The 21,957-nt window shown below is 42.0% G+C and overlaps 2 protein-coding genes across 2 annotated transcripts in view; both read left to right on the top strand.

Annotated features, from left to right (window-relative positions):
• The first annotated feature begins 456 nt into the window (after positions 1-456).
• On the top strand, positions 457-10,977 carry akap8l (A kinase (PRKA) anchor protein 8-like). Its single transcript, XM_084005412.1, has 13 exons — positions 457-566; positions 1,907-1,945; positions 2,037-2,274; positions 4,506-5,112; positions 5,663-5,777; positions 5,862-5,902; positions 6,602-6,632; positions 6,795-6,900; positions 7,005-7,146; positions 7,695-7,800; positions 7,917-8,047; positions 8,250-8,345; positions 10,037-10,977. Exons 1-13 carry the CDS (start codon positions 542-544, stop codon positions 10,481-10,483), a joined length of 2,124 nt encoding a protein of 707 aa, XP_083861538.1. The 5' UTR covers positions 457-541; the 3' UTR covers positions 10,484-10,977.
• A 3,235-nt stretch (positions 10,978-14,212) lies between these two features.
• The window catches only part of LOC311011508 (bromodomain-containing protein 4-like), a 36,377-nt gene continuing 28,632 nt past the window's right edge, over positions 14,213-21,957 (top strand). The window contains exon 1 of the mRNA XM_084006485.1: positions 14,213-14,328. The gene's annotated coding sequence lies outside the window, so the exon portion shown is untranslated. The remainder of the gene's footprint in view (positions 14,329-21,957) is intronic.

The following is a 21,957-nucleotide window of genomic DNA, read 5'->3' as shown; positions in this document are numbered from 1 at the left end:
GAATGCTAATATGAATATGACAGTGCTTTGAAAAAATAACTACAGCATAGCATTGCGATACTTTGTATGCCAGTTCTATTAATACATGGATGACAAGTATCAATCTTTTAAAACATAAACTATTAATATTGTAAATATTAAACATTTAGTAACAGGTGCACATTTGGCTGCAATAAAAATGATTGAATGGCCGACGCTTTGACTATCCTACTAAAATGAATTGAATGGAAATATCCCTTTTACTACAATATGCATTTAATCGTTTCTGTTCATTCCAAAACTTGTTCCAAAACTTGTTTAAAAACTGCAATGACCAAATTCACTTCAAAGACGTTGAGAATAAAATGTGATATATTATAATAAAAACCAGTTTAGATTTCCACCAGGCCTACATGAATGCGTATGACGTAACGAGGCCTTGCTGGTCACGTGATTTTCTGCGTACCGGGACGTCTTGTCTCTATTGAAGAACGATACTCGACCCGAAGGCGTTACAGTTAACTGCCGCTGCTTGTTTTGATCGGATTGCCAGTAAAACACGATGGACGGCCGGAGCTACGGTTCAGGTAACTAGACATGGACGTGCCCCTGACGATAAACACCTAACATTGTGGTGCAGATGTCTTTGTGGCTACATTTACTATTTAATTCCCCTGTTAGCCGCATGCTTTGTTGCCGAGAATCACAGCCGCAGTGTGTTAGCTTATTAGCTTGCCAGTAGCAACAGCCAATCCATAGCCGGCTGTAGCTTGATACAAAGCCGTAGTAGCTTTTACTAGGAATTAGCGATTATTTATTTAATATTTAAGGGTTGTCAGTTGTTGTAGTAATATTGTAATCTAATGCTACTGTTAGGTGATGTATCCATATCAGAACAAACGATATTCCAGGCCCGCTAGCTAACATTCACGAACAGTAGCTAGCTTAGCCACTTCGCCACCAGGCTGCTAACGCTAGTATGCTAACCTAGGGGGGTGTGCGGCCCATTGTTAGGTTGCTGTCCGGCGTGCTAAATGCTCTGCTAAAGTTAGCCGGCTAATTCTGTTAAAATGGAGTCTGTGTGTGTGTGTGTGTGTGTGTGTGTGTGTGTGGGGGTCCTTTAAAGGCGAGCTAATAAAATGGTCGCCTTATTAAATATGCTTTCACAGCCAGTTATGACATTATCGTTACAAATACCGCTGGTCCCTGAAGCAGGTCTGAATTTTCCATTTGCAAGTTAAGCTAGTAAAATAGAGGATAACTGAACCATTTTCTCACTAGAATCTAACAAACAGTTGATTACTTTCAGTCCTTTTATTAACCTACAATGTATGGCTTTTTCTTTACATCGCACTACACAGTCGTATAATCTTATTGCTAACCAAATGTCTTGGCTGTGGGGCTGCACCAATCGATTATTCATTCATTCATTCATTAATCGAGTAAGCAAAAGCTATATCAAATAGCAATAGTAAATATACAAAAAAGAATCAACTTTTTGTAAATATATATTTGAGTAAAAGATATGTCAGAGCAAACCAATATACTGCATTTACATGCTATATTACATTGTGGTCTACATAAAACATTTAAAAGAACCTCTTTGTTTATTAAATTGTGTTGGTTTTTAGTTTCGTTTAAGCTGTGATCCCAGACTTTGCACACTGTGTAGTTTTCTCTGGCCTGCCTCTTCTCTTCCCACCATGCTATTTTCTCTCTCTTCCTCCAATCTGCGCTATATTATTCATGCCACTTGTCCACGCTTTAAGTGTGTTGTGACCGTGTGAAACAAAGTGCTTTATTTATATGAATTGAAGAAAGGATCCGCCCTCATTTTATTCTGTTTGTATCCATATTTTTTAAGTATCAATGTCGGCTTCTATTAACTTTCAGTTTCGTAATATCAATGTATTCTCTACTTTTGCAGGTTACTCCAGTTGGGGAGGTGGTGGGTCAGGCAGCAGAGGTGAGGAAATCAGTGACTACAGTCTATAATGACACAAGGACACCTAAACGTGGTGGTCATATTAACCCCTTCTGATTCCTCACTTTCTCAGGTTCTGGTGGCTTTGACCTGTATGGGGGAGGTTATAAGGATTCAATGTCTGGGCTCGGGGGCTATGGGGGAGGAGGAGGAGGAGGCGGCGGCGGCGGCCACATGAAGAGAGGTCTCTCGGGAGCATCGCTGCTCTCATCCACAGGCACACATGCAGATGCTGTCATTGCCAAGATTAACCAGCGCCTGGATATGCTCACTCAGTTGGAGGGGGGGTTGAAAGGGGCTCGGGGAGACAGGTAATTACTTTTTCTTTCCTTTTTCTGCTCCATTGTATCTTCAACAGTCAGATATCGCCACCACACATCCATGTCGGTTACTCTTTTATGTTCAAGTACCTAGCATATGTCAATCGAGATTCGGGATGTTACTTTGTAGCCTATAACGGACAATACAACATTTATCCGAATAATGTTATCAAAATAAATATCAAAAATAAAACCTTTAAAAAGCTGAGCAAAACTCAGAGTGGCTTGTCACTGAAAGAGGACTAGCTAATTAACCTGAAAGGTTGGTCCACCTTAAACTGAAGCTGCAACATCATTTCCAGAGTATCGATATTCTGTATTGTGACATATTTCCCAGTGAAACAGGACAGGCGAACCCATACATGCATCAATATGTGCAATCATTTATGGGGTAGGCACAATTTACCGTGTGTGTGTGTGTGTGTGTCGGCCCCGCCCCTCGGTGAAACGGACAAAGGGGAGAGACGCTGGATGAAGCGGTGTTTCCGTTAATTACACTAAAACATAACGGAGACTCTCGACAGCATGTTTTTCCCCCTTTTCAGCTTGGGTGCGGTGACGAACACTTATAATGTTAAAGATAACATTGATTTGCATAAATTGTATCCAGAGCTTGCCAAAATCCACGGACTCCTGCGTTTTACAGTTGATTCCATTTTCATTGTGAGGTGATGATGATCCGTTAGCGGCTTAAAGTTCACTTGATATTGTTTTCAAGGAGGAGAAAATATTGCAATATAAAGAGTTAAACATACAATGAAATTTATTTTATTACATTATGTTGTTTAATAGATGAACAATTTGACATATTGCAGTTTTGCTACATGAGAAATGCACACACACAAAAAGCTATATTATACGTGGAGGCAGCTGAATGGCAAGCAAGACACGTGAACCTTGTGTCTGAGGAGTTGTAGCATTTATTCACTGACGAAGAGACACACTGAACTGCTACATTCACAATTATAATGTTATTGTTGACTTCAAACCCAATGTCACATGTGCTTTCTCACGACTGGAAAGGCACTAACGTTTGAGCTGCACGATTTGGTTGTTGAGATCGGTCTCCGGATGTTGCTGCACACCTGTTAATTATTGCATGTTGATCTTGGTCTTAAAAAGGATGACAGTGAGAGTTTTGATTCACTACCAGACTCGATGCCAAGGCCTTCTAATGCTATTGCTTAATCAGAAGGCAAACAGGTGAAAAATCAAAACAAAGATGAGGCCAGTATCCCAGTAAAGGATGGTGAGATTGGCCCTTGTAGCATGTTAGGGCATTTACTTGTGCTTTTACGCTCTTTACGCCTTTGAAAATGCCTCAATTTTTGTTTGGGATGAACAGGTTGTGAGTTGCTCACATGCAGTGTTTAAATGCCTCAGTGTATGCAGAAGATTTGATTGCTGCCCAATAACTATGTTATGGTTTGTTTGTCTGAATGCTGGGAAGAAAATCTTGCAATTCCTTTAAAACCTCATGAGACGTCATGAAACTGCATGACCAGCCCTTGTTGGAAGGGCAATAATAGACCAATTCTTCCATTTGTAACAGATGACATCTTTGCCCATGAAGCCAGCTCATCCCTGCCTTTTGTTTTTATTTGTTCCCACACTTTGTTTCTCTCATCCTCCATGTGACCTGACCATGTGTTCTGGCTTTAGGTTTCGCAAGAGAGATGAGTTTTCAGGTGTTAGCTTGATTATTATCCCATCAAGCTCAGTTGTTGATTAAAATTTGCCTGCCTTATCTACAAAAACGCCCCAGTTTATCTTTTACGTCTCATCCCCTTTCTTGAGTAGAAGTTTACTATAATCTAGTCACTTGCCAGGATATTTCACCTCCTTCTCTAGACATCAGTGGTCCTGATGGACCATGGTCATGTCTGTTCAAGGTTCAAGAAACTGCATTTCCCTTAATCTGCAGGATACTGTTTGACCTTCACCAGAGAATGTGGTTGGATGAGTTTCTGTAAACCTAATGATAAGAGAAAAAAACATGACTACATTATAAAAGACCACAAACTTGCTAACTTGTTTTGGATCATCAATTTCTGATCTAATGTGGTTTCTGAAATAAAGCCCAGAGTGACAAGAAAACAAAAAGGAGGAAGCGAGACCATGGAGGAGAAGGAGTAGCAGGTGGAGAAATCCAGTCCTGACTGCCCTCCCTGCCTCCCTTGCTCTCTGCTCGTTTCTATCAACCCTCTCCCTCCCTCCCGCAGGTATGACCACTACGAGTCATTCGACTCGCGCACCTCCGGTCTCACCTCCTCCCGAGATCTCTACAGATCTGGCGGCGGTAGCTATGGTTATGGCGAGGGCCGTGAAGACAACATGCTGTCTTGTCAGCGAGGAGGCTCGGGCTTCGGAGGGGGAATTGGGCTAGGGGGAGGAGGAGGCTTTGACAGCCCCTCCTCTTCCTATGGAGTCGCTAAAATGCGACAGAATATGAGGGAGTCCTTCAACAGTGGCCAGGGTGGAGGTTCTGGAGGTGGAGGATGGCCTGGAGCAGGCCGACGTTCCCCCAGAAGGGGTGGAAGTGCTGGGGGTCGAGGAGCTGGAGGAGGAGGGTTTGGAAGCCGCAGGCCTGACCCCACTCCATCAGGCGGAGGTGGGCGGGGAAGCGGCAGTGGTGGCCAGTCCCACCGCGGCCGCTCTCCAGGAGGTGGTAGAGGAAAGCTCCCATCCCTCCTGTCCAACCGCATGTACCGTGAGAGTGGGGCCTTCCATCAGGGTTCCACTCAAGGGCCTCACGACTTTCCTGGCCGGCATTTTGGAGGGGGCCCACGGGCTGGCCGTCAGCGAGGCCGCAAGAGACCCCTCAACAAAGTAAGTAGCTCCAGCCAGATAAGACCTCCTCAGACACCGGGCAGAAGTAAAGCCCTTCCTGATGCCCTCCTTTTTCTATCCTCAACCAACTGGCGAGTCGGCCTAAAGTGCTGCTTCCCGCTACATGCCATGCAAAGCAATATGTCACAAATAATCCCTGACACACATTTGACACATCACTTGCCCTTCTAAGTGCCCAGTCCTTATTTAATGTGGTCAGAAATGCTTCACGGAGATGCCCCTTTTTGTACAGTAAGGGCAAGTGACAACCCTCCCTGCCCAATTCTTTGGCTTGTTTACCTGTTAGGCGTTGAGTGATTTCACTTTGTGGATTTTGCTTTTTTTTTTTGTTTCCTTTTGGGGCAGTCTTAAGATGAGGCTAACACTATTGACGAGCCCAGAGAAGGAAGACATACCAACACTGCTAATTGGCTTTCACAAGCATTAAGTCTAGAATCCATTGATGTTGATGAGGAGGTTGTATTGCCTGTTGGTTTTTTTGTCAGATAAAATGTATTTGTGGTTGCAAAGTGATTTGTGTTGACTGTAGCAGGTGAAGCCACAGCGTGAAGTCCAGAAGAAGAGAAAGCAGACACTCACTGAAGCTGATGAGCCAGAGTCCAAGATGAACAGGACTGAGAGTTCAGGGCCAGAAGATATCCAAGGTAACAAACTCTTGATATACTCAACAACAACAACATCATTTCTATGCGTCTACAGCCTGATGTTGATCTGCTCCGTTTCCATAGAGCAAGCAGAGAAAAATGGTGAAGACAGTGAACCAAAGACGGTGAGTTGATCACAAACGGATTCTTACCTTTAAAGTCTTAAATTAATAATAATTAAGTAATTATGTAAATTAAGACATTTTGGACCTTTAGTCATTGCATTTAAAGATTATATTTCTCCATTTGTAGTAATGATTATTTTATTTATATTACACCTTTCATACAAGAAATGCAATACAAAGTAACTTACAATAAATGAAGGTGGACATGGATTGAACTTTTGAAAAAAGCGTTTGCAGATCAAGTTCAGGCTGCTTTAATATTATTAGTATTATACTATTAATAGAACAAGATTCCAGTGGTGGCTGCGGAGGGTTGCTTCTGACTTGTGTGAGCTAAATATTCCTAATAACTCCAGAGCAAATTAAAAAGTCAACATATATTGAACAAAAGATTAGTGACATGGTTCTATCTAAGGAAATATTCTGCTTCAATCTGGATCTCACTGCGGTCAAATACCATTTCCCCCTCCTAATTGCGCACTGCACAAATGGAGGCAGAGCAGGTTGGTTATATTCATAAAGAAAGGTGATGTAATATAGACCAACTCATTTAATTCAACTAATCACTTTATTCAAATTGAGGATTTTCCCTGTCGTAAAATATGACATTCAATAACATCAATAGAAGCTTAGACTGTGAAGAAATGGCTTTCCGTACATATTTTTAATAAGATAAATAATATCTATTTCTCTTCACAGGAAACAAAACCTGCTGCAGATGGAGACGATGGTAAGCTCAACTACAGGTTCTTCACACTGATTTATTTATTTTTTTCTCCTTTTGGTTTCTCCTTCCGTGTCATTTATATGCCTGGTCGGTCTACATCAGCCACTTGTTTAAAGCTCTTCCCCTCTCATGGTTATCAACGTCGGCTCTTGTACTTGTGCTTAGCTTCACCCACACAGGAGGAGAAGAAAAGTCCACAGGGCAAACAGACCTCGACCCCGGTTCAGGATAAGCATCCTAAAATGAGGAAGAGGAGGGGCTTCCTGGAAAGGTGAAAGGACTTCACTGTACATGATGCCATCTGTGGAGCTAGGATTGTGTAGTCATTGGGATGAGTTACATACTGATCTTTTCACTGCTGGGCCTTTCCTTCAGGGTGATGTTCGCCTGCTCTGTGTGCAAGTTCCGTTCATTCTACAAGGAGGAGATGGAAACTCACCTCGACAGCCGCTTCCACAAGGACCACTTCAAGTTCCTGTCCGGCCAGCTGTCCAAGCCCACGACAGACTTCCTACAGGTGATGGAGCTTTGTCAAACATCACGTTTCATTATTGCTCTGTTGGGTCTGTGTTATGATGGTAAACCAGCCAATGTAACACCTCGTGTAGCTCACGTGATGAGTAACAGGAACCGATGCTGTCTCCTTGTTCTTGGAGTAAGCTTTCGAAACAAACGAACAAACGATACAACGGAGAAAATTTCAGTTTGTTTTCTCTCCGTTTTGTCTTCAATGTAGCTGGCGACCATTGAGAAAGCTAAAGCCAGTGTTTCCCAGACATCAATGTGTGGCGCAGCGCCACAGAATCAACACCGAGCGCCACAAAATGATTCAGTTTTTTTATTTATTTATCCAAAAAAGAAATTGATGTTCCTTTCATTCATCTCCGCATAGCACTCTTTCTCCTTGTCATTCTCGTGCACACACACACACAAACACACACCAGTGTTTCTGAAACATTGATTTTTTTAATATTTGCCAAAATATCAACATTGACTGTCACATATTGATCTTATTTTTTCTAACTATTTAAAATGGTAAGTAACCTTGTGGTTTTGTTGTTGTAGGAGTATTTGCAGAACAAGTTTACGAAGACGGACCAGAGGGTTGGCCAGTTGGAAAACCACAGTGCTGCCATCTGCCAGGTGTACAAAGAGCAGGACCTCACCAGGGGTAAGTGTGTGTGTGTGTGTGTGTGTGTGTGTGTGTGTGTGTGTGTGTGCGTGCATGTGCGTGCGTGCACGTGTGTGATTCAATTGTTTCTCATTCCATGTATCATGTCTGCATAGATCTCGGTATGGAGCACTTCATGAGGAAGGTGGAAGCTGCCCACTGCGCAGCATGTGACCTTTTCATTCCCATGCAGCCGCACCTGATACAGAAACACATAAAGTCTCCTGACCACAACTACAACCGGAAGGTATGGCAGATCATTATTCTGTGAAACATTTAAAAACTACCTTTCTTCCACTGAGTTGGTTTAATAGAACCAGAGAAAACATAACAATTAACGTAGCATTTTCTTTTTCCTTATGGTTGCACCAACTCATGTTTACAGTTGCCACATGTCCTGTTAGAAGCCTGCAAGCTCTAATGATGGTTTGTTTTCTCTATGCTTCAAGGGTATGATGGAGCAGTCCAAAAGGGCCAGTCTGTCAGTTGCTCGTAGCATCCTCAACCACAAACTCATTGGCAAGAAGCTGGAGAGTTACCTCAAGGTATGTACACCGGCCTGCATGCATGGGAGGAAGAGTGAATTGTCAATGTACTTGCTGTGCAGATGGATGTTAGTTTCTTCACACTCTCTCACTAGAGAGATTTTCCTACTGGTTAATAAAGTTATGATAGCACCAGTGTTACCGATTTAATTACAGCTGATGTTTGACAAGAAAAGACATCCATCGATCACTTTAATCTTGGTCGGACGGCGCTGTGTCTGACCTTTGGTCAATCTTTTGCCATGCATGTTTGCACTTCCAGCCTCGAAAAGGGTTTGGTATCTCCTTAGAAGCAGAGAAAACAAGACAAATTCACCTGAAAGAACCTGAGACGTTGCAAGATGTGATCCACAGTACGGCTTGTGTTTCCTCTATTCATGCGCCGCTGATAAAATTACACATGATCATTAATATGATCTGCTTGCATTTTTCACAAACAGTTAGCGTGCCGCTCAGTAATGAACGGCATGCTAACGTGCTGACGGACGCTGTGTTTTTATCTGAGCTAGACCAGAGAATATTCAGTGAAGTTTTAAGAAACGAGTGCTGTGGGGTGGATGTAATGTATGCTGATGTGAAGAGTGGTTCATGTGGATTAGCAGTCAGTGGGTCCCGCCCCTATAGCAATGTTTTTTATTAATTCCATTTTTGTATTTTATCAGATGCAAAAAAACAAGCAAGGTTCAAGGTGCTTTATTGATCACGTGCACAGAGAGGCAAGGTAAAACATGATATAAAAAATATGACATCAGCATTATAGATCGGTCATCGGCCGCCCGCTCTCTTAATATCGACATTGGACATTGATAGTGTTTGGTGGGTTGACGAGTGAAGGAGAGTTAAAAGAATTTCTTTTGATGTTGCCAACGTGTTGGTTAACAATGAGCTAATACCTCTTGTCATTAACAATGACAGACTACATTACTTTACATTATCAACTGTCATTTCATGGTAACATGATAAACAATTTAACATATTTTGGAGAAATGATCTGTCGTCATTTATCGATTGTAGAATAATAGAATATTGCTGTGGTATCTGGATCAGACATTTTCTCATACCCAGTACTTAGTGCACGCACAGATTGTCTCATTGATATCAGGTTGAAAATGAAAGCAATGGTTTTATTTTCTGTGACTGTTGGTTAGAATTGTAACAGGATTATTTGGACTAGAAAAAGCTGTTATTTCTTTTTTTTTTTTATTAATCTGACAACTATTTTTAGATTAATCATTTACGCTATAAAATATAAGAAAATAGTGAAAAATGTCCAGTTTCACATCGTCCAAGGTGATGTCTTTAAATGTTTCGTCCAGGACCCAAAGAGAAAAGAAGGGATTCTCCATATATCTCCATTTATGGTTGAAAAGACACTTGAGCGAAAGATGAATCGATTATCAAAATAGTCTGATTATTTCTGTCGATCGACGAGTCGTTGCTGTTCTGTATCGGTGTATCATGTCACACCAGTAATGATTTGATTCTGAATCACTTTATATTGTAACACACAGAACCTGAGGTCAAGATACTAAAATATAATTAGAAGGATGGGGAACTAGACTGAACAGATCCAGATCTGTGTTTGTGTTAGTTATATGGATCATATAGCTGAAAGACCTGAACCTTACAGAGGATTAAATGGTCGTGAATGCGTCGTCTCACAAACGTGCCGTTTAATGTTCTTTCACCAGGGTGAAAACCCGTTCTCTGGGAACCAAGACGACCAGGATCCAGAGGACACCATGGCGATGGACGTGTCCGAGTTGGAGCTGACCAGCGAGGCAGCAGACTGCCAGACGGAGGCGGCTCCAGTCAGCGACGAGCCAGCAGCAGCAGCCGAGGGGGAGGCGAGCCAAGAGGCAGCCGAGGGAGAAGTGGAAGCAGCAGCAGCAGAGGAGGAGAAGATGGAAGAGGGGGATGAGGCAGAGGGGGAGGAGGCAGAGGGAGAGGAGGAGCAGGAGGAACAGCAGGAGCAGGGGAACCAGGAAGAGGAGGAAGGTTTTGAGGTTGAAGAGGACGACGAGGGATATGTGGTGCACGATGAGATTGGTGAAGAAGGATTACCGGGGGAACTAGAAGAGGAGGAAGGAGTCGAGGTGGCGGAGGCAGAGGAGGAGGGAGGAAAGGATGATGAATGACAGTCCCAGTTAACCATTCTATACATACCTGCTCCCACCAGCTTCACCGTCTAATGGCTCTCGACTTGTATCATTTTATTTTTTGTTAAAGGAATAGCACCACATTTTTGGAAATACTCTGACTTCCTCGTGTAGAGTTAGATTAGAATGGTTACACTCTATTTTATTATAAGTGTATTTCACAGAATGTTAATCTATTCCTCTTAATTGTTTTTCTCGTGCCTTTGTTCAAAGTATTCTTAATTTGGATGTATTTGTTTAGTCATTTAAGATAGCTTGTAAAGTTAAGAGATATTGTGCATTTCCGTCGTCCTGTCTCCTCATGATGGTGAACGATGGTTTTGGTCAAATCTAGAACCTGCTGGGCTTTTTATTCTACTGCTGGGATGATCGAGTTAACTGAGGGGACTGTCTGTAGTAAGTATGGAATATTTAGAATAGATATCGGTCATGCAACGAATAATAATCTTGTTGAATAAATCACTTTCACTGGCTTCTGTTGAAGATTTTCTGTGCGTCATATTAAAGTTGCTGATGTCTTTGGAGGACAAAAATGTCTGCAAGAAACTCCTGAATATATGTCTCATGGCTCCCAGTAGTCCTTGAAGGTTGTTGATAGATTCCGTCTGTCTGTCTAAACACTACTCGCACAAAGTTAGGGATATTCGCCTTTCAGGTGAAATTTCAGGATGAACCTAAAATACACTATAACCTTTTATAGGTGAACTTAATTTGACCTTCTCTAAACTTTTGAATGCACATGTCCAACTGTAATGTTTCAGTACTTTTTGCACAACTTTCTGTTCTCTAACACGGAGCTGAACGGCAAAATTCACAACAGCTGTTTGATCCTTGAATCGACCAATCAGTGTCCTGGTTCAATTAGAGTTGGTATTGAAACATCGTCTTCATCATGCTGTTCACATGTTGACATCATGAGACCAAGACGACACCTAACAAGTGATCAACGGCACCTTGCCATGCGAGGCTTCAAACAGGATGTTGTCAGAGGGAGTGTCACAGGGGAGTGTCACAGTGTCATCAGCAGGTTGCTATGGAGACACAGAGACTGGAAGAGTCCCAGAAAGCAGAGACGTGGACGTCCTTTGGTCACATGATTGAGACGTTGACATGTTTTGTTGTGGTATATCCACATGCTTCTACTTTCATGATATAATATCACTATCACTGTCGTGTGAACTCTTTACATTTCCATAAACTAAAGTGCATATATGTAGATATATATACACACAGAAACATACTGTAGAGCTGGAGGTCTGAATAGGAGGTCTGGTAGTAATAGCTCATTTAGGTATGGAGCAATTACAGGCGTAGTTCTTACATTTGTAATAAATATTATTCCAAATCTCTGTTTTCTTGATGTCAGGTTTGAGACCAAACTAATTTATAATGATCAAAGTATTCTAACATTTTGATCATTATAAATCATCCGATTTTTGGAAGCTTCCCAAAACATCCTGGTAAGTCCACAATAGAAAAGAAAGGTTCCATGGTTATGATGTTACCATATTTACCATATTTAAATGGTTACATTTAAATATTGAAATTAAATGTAACCATCAGAACGTCACCATGAACCTCGGTTGTCTTTTTAAAATGAACTTCTTTAGCTTCAGGTTTAATTGGAAAAGAGAGGTTAACTAGTCCTATTAAATCAGAGATCTTCAACAGTGGGTCCGGGACCCCTAGGGGGTCTGCAGAGTTACTGCAGGGGTCCCCGAAATAATTTCATCCCAAACTTTTCTTACAAAAATTTAAATACATCCAAAAGGTAACATGAATACAACCTATAATAAATTTAATGAGCAACACAATGTTATACGATATGTAATGGGGGTCACTGTCAGCCAGGGGCTCCTTGGCCTAAAAAACATTGAAGACCTCTGTATTAAATGACTCGAGGTTCCTGGAGCATTTGCTTCCTCTTCAAGGGTGATGGGAAACAAACTGAGGGGATACTTCATCATCACGCATCTAAAAGGTTCCCTCCATGTCTTAGTAATGAAGGCTTTGATTAGTCAGCCTAGTGATTACATTATCGGGTGCTACACATCCTTATTTACTTCTGGCATTAGTTAGATCAGCAAATGGATCAAAGACATAACTTGTATGATAAACAGCAACCTGTTTAATCGCTGAAATCATTGCAAGATATTGCATGTTACCAGGAGGAGGAGGAGGAGGAGGAGGAAATGACGATGACAGACTACCAGGTAATACTCAGGAACATGTGGTATTGAAAATGTAAACAAAGAGGACAGACATGTGTGGAATACTACATTTACACAGAAACATTTGTATTTCAACCATTTCAAGCCCTCACAGCCTCTCACACTCACCATCTACCTGGTGACGTCAGTTAATCCCTGAGGGTTCATGGTTTAGACCTTAGGGGATGGATGGACGGACGGACGGACGGACGGACGGACGGACGGACGGACGGACGGACGGACGGATGGATGGACGGACGGACGGACGGACAGATAGATAGATAGATAGATAGATAGATAGATAGATAGATAGATAGACAGACATAGATTGATAGTGTTATGGGAATTTTGGATGTTTGTAATTTATAATCAGAATCTTAGTCAGGTCAGACGTTGATCCGCACCTCCTCTTCTTCACTGTTGTCCTGTGACTAAAGTGACTGCCTGTTTGTGTGTGGTCAGGTGATATGAGCATGAGTGCCACATGACGTGAGATAATTATGACATCTGTGTTCTGTACATCCTGCTTTTGTAAGATAAGACATTTTATTACTTACATAAATGCTCTTCTGAGATCTTGGGATGGCAAGTCTGAGAGAATGCTTTGTTTTATCTAAAGACGTCATCCAGCTGAGCTTGCCCTTGTGACCTTTATCTACAGTATGATTCCTCCTAGATCCCTGCTAGACTCAGAGTCGTTCCTGCTGACTGAGCCTTTTGCATGAGAAGGCAGGGGCGAACTATATCTGTCTGCAGATGAAAATACTTTGTCGAATAAACCTCAGAGAAAAAGCTGATCCTGTTTGTTGATCTTTATTGAACAGATTAATTTCCACAACAATAGATACATAGATAGATAGAACAAATGAATTACTTTATTAATCCAAGACTGGGAAATTATTTTCACTATACTATAAACGATAATAAACTCTACAACAATACAATCAACAATGAAATCAAAGACATCATTAAGCAAAGGCCTGAGGAAAAGTGGCAAAAGCAATGGGAGGAAGAGTGGAAAGGAAGGTGGGAGAAATGAGATGTGCAGGAAAAAACAGAAAAGAGGAGCAGTTATTTCAACAATCAGATCAGCATACGAATACTGTGGGCAAGAAGAGACAATAGAGCATGTCATATACACTGTGAGAGGTATGAGGAAGAAAGAAGATAAATCAGAGAACGATTCAGAAAAGAAAAAGTGTGACTTGATTCAATAGAAACAAAAATAATTGAAGTGCTATAAAATTTTATTGCGCAACTATAACTCATTTGTTTGGAATATAGGTTATTATTTTCATTATGATGTTTTTTTTTATTATTATTTTTTTTTATTTGCTTCGTTTTATTTAATATTATTATTTATATACAGTATATATTATTGTTCCACACTCCATACCAGTTGGTGGCGGTAATGCACCAAAAAGTTGTTTGCCAACCGCCAAAAAGCTAGAAAGAAAAGGGTAGTGACATGAGGGATGTGGTGACGACATTTCGGCTGACAATCCTTGGTCCCGCCCCCATGCGTCTGACGTCACCGGCGGACGTCGAACGGGACTGTTTGTTCTGGATTTGGGGCGAGGAAGGTCTGCGCTCGCTGACAACCGACTGAAGAAGGTAAAAGCAGCTTTTATCGCCTCTCTCTACATGCCATTGGGAGCTCAAACGAAAGCATACAACAACGGGGTCCCGGGGAAAAGTTTACAACGGGAATCGGGGGCGTTTTTCGCGCGCTGTCAGTGTGCGCTTCGACCAGCGGAGCATGAGCTGTCTCCGCAGGCCTTGCACCGGTTCGGGCACACGAGATAGATCGTTTTTGTGCCTTTTAAAATGGCGGGATTCTGTGTAATTGTGCATATTCTGTGTCGTACCTTCCTCCTCTCAATACTCGCGTTGAGGTCGTCCTCCTGCCGCGGGACACTCCGCGCTGTCAGTGTGCAAGTTAGCTGCAGGTCGCTATCATGCTAACCAATTAGCTGCTAGGCGGTTTGTTTGTAGCCCCATAGGCCGTATTCTTGACACAAGTTACGTCCTGTCGGCAGCGTAGTTAACGCGCGATGGCGCAGGAGCTCATGTGAAGCGCGACGTACGTTCGAGAATCTCGATCCACAGAGGCCGTTTACGTGCGGAGCTGTCAGCGGAGTGGACATGGCGGCGCACTGACATGGAAGGTTAGCAAGGCGAATGTGGAGAACAGAGTTGTTGTTGTTGTTTTAATTGCCCTTTGTGTTTTTATGTCCCTGTGGTGGCTTTACAAGTAACGTTATGTATGACAATCAGCTTCGTTAGCTTTAATAAGATAGCCTCACCGGTAGTTACGTGATACGAAATAGTAGCAAAATGGCTGAAATGTTGTAAGAATAATTAATTTGCGAACTGCGTTAATTCACTGTCGTTTCACTGTCCAGACGTACTTTACTTTTATTGAAATACGCTGCGACATTGTTACACTATGTAAACGCTGTTGCATCGTGTCGAGATATTTGTAAAGCATCAGCCACAGTCGGTGAAGGAAGAAGTACTCAGGCCCTTTACTGACGTAAAAGTACTGTACTGTGAAAATACTCTACTGCAAGGAATACAAACCTTACTAAAGTAAAAGTATATAAATGTAGTTCAAGTAAAAGGATTGATGTGCAGTAAAAAGTTTTACGATGTGTATGATGAATATGGCTGCTGCGTTCATGTGTGTAATGCATGTTTGTAACTAGTTTAATCTGCATGGTGCATCATATTCTATAAGATCATCTTATGTTCTGTGAGAAAAACGTGTCAGCTTTGTGACGATGCATTTTCCAGCTGATCCAAAAGGCTTTTTAGAGTTTATTTAGCTTAAGAAATAAGAGAATTATCTCACACAGAAAGGAACACTTCATCCTTCAGTTTATCACAGACATGTAACATGAACACATTGGTAGATATATGACATTTTCACTGGACAGGAAGGGGGTGAAAGCAACTAAAGCTGTCGGACAAATGTAGAAAAGTACAATATTTATCTCTGAGTGTTGTTGCATGGAGGGCTGGGAGATAAACCATCTCAATCCGTCATCACAATCACATTTATGTTGATTTCGGTGACGAGCCTTGTACATTTTCACTCTATATGGATCGATCAGCCTATAAGCAGCCAAAAACCCACGTGACCGCAGCCAGTCAGATTTCACTTGCACTTCAAAGTACACACCGTTTCCTACCACAAAGCAATGTTTGATTTAACGGTGGGAAGGAAGAGTTGGTAAAAAAAAAAAAGAAAGCTCTAGAAACCACAGCAAGAACCTCATAATTGGAAAAGTGAGTGGAACCGGTGAGGAGGATGAGAGCGAAAGTGAAAGTGTTTTCCTCTAAAATGAACCAGGACGTCCATATAAGGTGGTTTGGTCACCTATAGTGAGGAGGTGCAGATTAAGACCGTCTGCAAACCATGTCAACCAAGTCAGGAAACACCACAAGTCTTACCAGTCACCTGGAAAGGGACCATCCCACCGATAGGGCTGGGTGGTATGGAAAAATAGGTCGTCACGATAATTCTTTTCATATCAGTCGATATCAATATATATATCATGATATTCAGTGCTTTCTTTTCTTAAAATGTTTCTTGATTTCTGCTTAACTTAAAGGTTCCTTTTTAGTGAGATGTGAGGATATGACAAGGTCAGTTTGGTTTAGATTCTCTCTGAAGTTGAACATCACACAAACACTGTAGAACATTATAAAACTGAATTTCAAATAAATAAAATGGCTATATATAACAAACTAAAATCTGACTTCTGACTAGTCAGAAGTTTCAAGTCAGTTTTCAGAACACAAACACAATGGACAACTACATTCAGGTTACAAAATAAAAACGATTGTATCCTTTCCTCTGTATAGATTCAAATTGTTTTTAATAGTTGGGAACAAATCCATAAATAGACAAATTAATTATGTATATCTCCTCAGAACAACTAAATCAAGCACTTTTCACATGTGAACGAAGGAGAACATAAAGGTGTCTCTGGTTGTTTAACCGCACTGGAGAATGAGGACATTATGGTCTGTTGTTGTTGCCCAGCTATTACACTGGTGGTTCTGGAGGACCAGCGGTCCTGGTTTGGGTCTGGGACTGTAAAGTCCTGCATTGTGCTGCTCTAGAGGACGGCACTTCTTCAGATGGTACAGAGATTGGTGGTGTTATCTGACTTTGTGGGAACCTGTCTGTACGGGAACAATACTCTGCTTCTTGTCAGACTTTAAATATCTCCACACGAGTGAATTCCTCGGACCGTCTTTTCTGCAACATCCTCGTAGTTTGAGCTTTGGTCTGTAATAGAGTTGGGCGGTATCCAAATTTTGATACCGTCAAACCTCCTCCCTATTTTACCCCGGTATTCGGGATAACCGTGACTAATTAAAAATTATGACGTAAGGCTCAGACGACGTCACCAAACTCATTAGAGTTTATCTTCTCAGCCCGACCCGAACCCGACCCAACCGACGGGCCGTGTCGGGCCGAAATTTCCCACCACTACCCTCGGGCTGGGTCGGGCCGGGCCTTTAAACAAGCGTTTGTGTTCGTTCGTTTTTTTTTTTTTTTTTTTTTTTTTTTTCTATCATTGCATTTATGCCTAGCCTTCTCCCCTAATCTGAGGAGAAGGCTAGGCATAAACATTAAATATTATTGGTTATATGTTGAGCAGAGTAGGTCTACGTAAGAAGTGTGTACAAAGTTACACAAAGTAAAAAAAAAAAAAAAAAAGACGCTACACATAGTGCGCACGCATCATTCATAACGGTTCCGCTCTGTGCAGCTAAATCAAAGAATAAAGGAGTTACGCTAAAGTGCAACATTAGGGCTGGGTATTGTTTAGAATCTCACGATTCGATTCGATTTCGATTCGTTGGGTCACGATTCGATTCAATATCGATTCGATTCCATATTGATTGAAATGCTTCGATATTTATTTTTTATTCGCATTTATTAAATGTATTGTCTCTTCCTGTTTCCCAGCGCGAGTTGAGATACACAAATATGATCGCATTTGTCAATCACGGTATTTTATTTAGAAAATTGCTTTTATTTCGCGGCACGCGCAAAAAATAGAGCAGACGCCGAAACGAGCGCTTCACGGCGCGGGACGGCCGCGTCTGGTGTGAACTACACTATCACTTAACAAGGGTGCTGAAAGGAAGCGGGCTCCGCTACGCGCCTATTCGCGGCGCTTCTGCGGCTGGTGTGAACGCTGTACTCACTCCGGTCGCCATATTGTAATGGTTTGGTCTAGTGCGGCCCCCGTCCGTACAGCGCGAATCACACGAGGGTGTCGGTCACAGCGCCCCCACTGGCCAGGGGCTTGAATCGATTCAGAAGATTGCTGAATCGATATTGAATTGCGGGGAAAAGAATCGCAATGCATTGCTGAATCGATATTTTTACCCATCCCTATGCAACATGGAACTTGGAGACATAAAGGATAAATTAAAAACAGGACAATTAACGTTGAGCAAGTCATCAGGAAAGTCCGAGGTACGGGATCATTTCAAGTGACTAGTGGGAGGAGGCGATAACATACATGTCGGCTTTGTCGAGTCATATCCTAATCACGGCACTAACGTAGCCTTAGGGCTGCTCGATTATGGCAAAAATCATAATCACGATTATTTTGATTGATATTGTAATCACGATTATTAAAGACGATTATTCATTGCTTTGAGAACAAGCATTTATTGAACTTTGAACTCTGGTATTTCTTTTAACATGATAAGTTTGAACTGAAAAACAAGAAAAATGCAAATAAATAAGAGAAAAATATATTATATAAAATGGAAAGGAAAGGAAAGGAATGGTCCTTTCCACTCCCTGCCCTAAATATGTGTGTATATATAGTGTACTTCTTCTGTGCCATTTATGTATTTTACTTTCTCTATCACTTCAATAACTCTTTGACCGTCATTTGCTCTGCTCTGAACTCTCTGAGCTTTCCGATTGGCTGTAAAAGCCGCTATGGGAGCCAATACGAGCGTCCGATGCATAAACGTGACTCTATACGTCACGAGCAAGATGGCAGATGAAAATACTGATCGATATACATAACAAAACGGAGAAATGCGCCTCGGAGACATCTAGTCACATCTTTACGCATTTGTTTTGTCAGAAATAAATCGCTCACATGGACAAGCAGGGTTCCGTTGTTTAGGCCCGTTTCTCTAGTTTAAGAGGAAAAAAACGCATTTTTTTTAATGTCCGTAGAACACACCATAAACATTTTAGTCCCGTCCCGTCTCGTTTACGAAAACGAAGCAGACATCTCGTCATAGTTTTTATCATCAAGGATCTATTTTTAGCTCGTCATCGTCTCGTCTTAGTCATAGAAAAATGCTTTTGACGAACATATTTCGTCATAGTTTTTGTTAACGAAATTAACACTGGTGTGTGGACTTCAAATGATTAAATAAATTGGTCGTGTTCCCTTGAGGGGCAGACACGGTCGCGTGACATATCTTGCACAATATCTTTGTTTGTTCCGGGTCAGACGCCTCGAAACCGAAGTGTTTCCACACCACAGAAGTTGCTTTCCCTCTCTTCGCGACCAAAGGCTGCCTTTCTGCCATTTTCTACCGTCTTCCTCCCAAACACCTACTGGCAATAGGCCTACGCACCGGCGTGGCTGAAAGCGAAACTTTTCAGGCAGGGGCGGGGCGGAGCGGAGTGCACAGGTGGGGATGGAAGGGTTCGCTACATTTACCATACAAGACACGGCGTGCGGCAGAATGATCGTTTTTTTACGATTATCTTGTTTTCATGATCGAGGGAAGCCAAAATCGTAATCGTAATCGAAATTCAATTAATCGCCCAGCCCTACGTAGCCTATAAAATTATTTGTATATTTTTGTGACTGAGTAGTGCAGCCGCACCCCCACTTCCCACGGATATGCACATACAACAGCCTCATGCATGAAAAATAATTGTTGGGTTGAAATCGGGCTCGGGCTCTTAATTACAGGTAATGTGTCGGGTCGGTCCGGGTTCGGACAGCACGGGCTCGGGTCGGGCTTGATTTTCTGGGCCCGAACTAAGCTCTACTTCTCATTAGGTCGGAACCCGAAATACTGCCAAACTGCAGAAGTCGTGTTCTTCTTTGAGACCAGGTCACTCGGTGCGCGACTCGCCATCTTTCCTCTCTCTCTCTCTCTCTCTCTCTCTCTCTCTCTCCTATATAAGTGCATTGCATTTTTTAATGACGGTATTGAAACTGATACCGTTGCTATTTTTAAGACCCGTGGTATACCGTATTACCGTATTACCGCCCAAGCCTAGTCTGTAACTCTGTTCCAGCCACATGATTGGTTCGGCATGGCACTATCAGTATCATTGGCTGTTCGTCTTCTCTATCAAAACATGGAAGGAATGATTTATATCAACCTGTCTTATATTTCTATCGAGGAAAATTTATACTGCAATAATCATGACATCGTTTTATTGGCTACCCATTGACTTCACTGCAAGCATGACGATGCGTCACATGTACGTCCCCCCACCAGTGTTAGCAGCGCAAGCAGAGCAATACCGAAACACCGGTCCATCGTAGCGTCTGGTCTACAGACCAGCTACAGACCTTTGGTCCAGTCGCACATCTGAGCCATATGAGCCTCACCACAGTATTCACACAGTACATTTTTCTTTTTTAATATCAGTGACGTTACAAGGCAAGCAACTTGTTTTGTTTTCTTAAGGTAGATGTTTGTACAGTTAAATGTTTACGTTTTCTACACCATTTGTTATACCAGTACATCATTTTCTTTTACTTAATTTGATCTTAATTGTGGGCTGCACGGTGGTGTAGTGGGTAGCACTGTCGCCTCACCGCGAGAGCATCCCAGGTTCGATTCCCGGGTCGGCCCCCGGGTTCCTTCTGTGTGGAGTTTGCAATGTTCTCCCCGTGTAAGCGTGGGTTCTCTCCGGGTTCTCCGGCTTCCTCCCACAGTCCAAAGACATGCAGGATGGGGATAGGTTCATTGATGACTAGGGTTGGGCATCATTTGGATTTTACCGATTCCGATCCCGATCCCGATCCTCTGTTTCGATTCCTGTTCTAAACGATTCTCGATTCCGATTCTTTGAGGTGCAGGTCAACAGGTCCAGTGTTGCCACAGTTACTTTGAAAAAGTAATCTGACTACTGACTACTCCTTTAAAAAGTAACTTAGTTAAGTTACTGACTACTTGATTTTAAAAGTAACTAAGTTAGATTACAAGTTACTTTATTAGTTACATTCAACAGCTGCCGACTACCGATTTTGCCAATACTCACTTTATTGATGTGCTTTTTTAACAGTAACATCAACAATGTATCCACTGACATTTTAAGTTGCACTTGAAAACTATGTCCTGATAGAAAATACATGTTTTTTATATAAAAAAAAATAAAGACAGTCTTTCTTGACTTCACTTAACTTAAATAATTGTTTGCATATTGTAATGGCAGTAACATCAGGAATGAACATTTTATGAATATTGAATATTGCGAACTCCGCTCGCATTTCAGCACAGACTGAGTTAGCAGGAGCTCCGTGAAATCGAGAACTCGTCTTGTTTATTCACACGCTGCGCCTTTTCACCGTCACCGGGCGGGACCTGCTCTTTTAATGTGGTTGTGCCATGCTGTGACTCTAAATGTGTTTTCAAGTTTGACGTTGTATTCTTGAAAGTAGACAACACTTTGTTGTTAACACAGAGTGTACAACGAACCTTTATGTTGCCATCTTTTGCTGAGATGAAGTCTAAATAATGCTTGTATTTCCAGCTGGAAAATGCGTATCTCTCCCCCTCCATTGTTTACGTTTTCTGCCAGGTATAGCCGACTACAAGCGACCGTACCGTGAAGGTGTCGGCTAACATACGTCACCCCCGAGACGCACGAAGAAAGCAGATCTTTTTTTTTCTGACAAAAATAGTAACGCACCGTGTATTTAGATAAGTAACTTTAATCTGACTACTGGTTTTGCAATAGTAGCGCGTTAGACTACTCGTTACAGTAACGCGTTACTAAGTAGCGCCTAGTTTTCCACATATGTTGCACTGTGCTAATCCATCTTTGTTCAAATTAAAATGAAGCCAGACTTTCGAACGGCGTCTTCTTCTGCCATCCATGTTGAATGACGTTCTTCGTTCTATCGCGGAGTCTCCGCACGCCGGGCGGAAGTAATACAAACAAAGTAGTGCGGACGTTTAAGAACCGAAAAAAAAGGATCGCAATTCCAACAGCTT

Source organism: Eutrigla gurnardus (genome assembly GCF_963514095.1).
Source record: "Eutrigla gurnardus genome assembly, chromosome: 3".
Taxonomy (NCBI): domain Eukaryota; kingdom Metazoa; phylum Chordata; class Actinopteri; order Perciformes; family Triglidae; genus Eutrigla; species Eutrigla gurnardus.
The sequence above is the reverse complement of the archived record's forward strand: the minus strand, read 5'-3'. Positions and strand labels throughout refer to the sequence as shown.

Bases quoted from the DNA above. Each gene is read 5' to 3' on its own strand.
- akap8l (XM_084005412.1), top strand. From the start codon at position 542: ATGGACGGCCGGAGCTACGGTTCAG. The intron at 2,275-4,505 runs GTAATTACTTTT...TCCCTCCCGCAG, and splicing joins AAAGGGGCTCGGGGAGACAG to GTATGACCACTACGAGTCAT. The intron at 5,903-6,601 runs GTGAGTTGATCA...TTCTCTTCACAG, and splicing joins AAGACAGTGAACCAAAGACG to GAAACAAAACCTGCTGCAGA.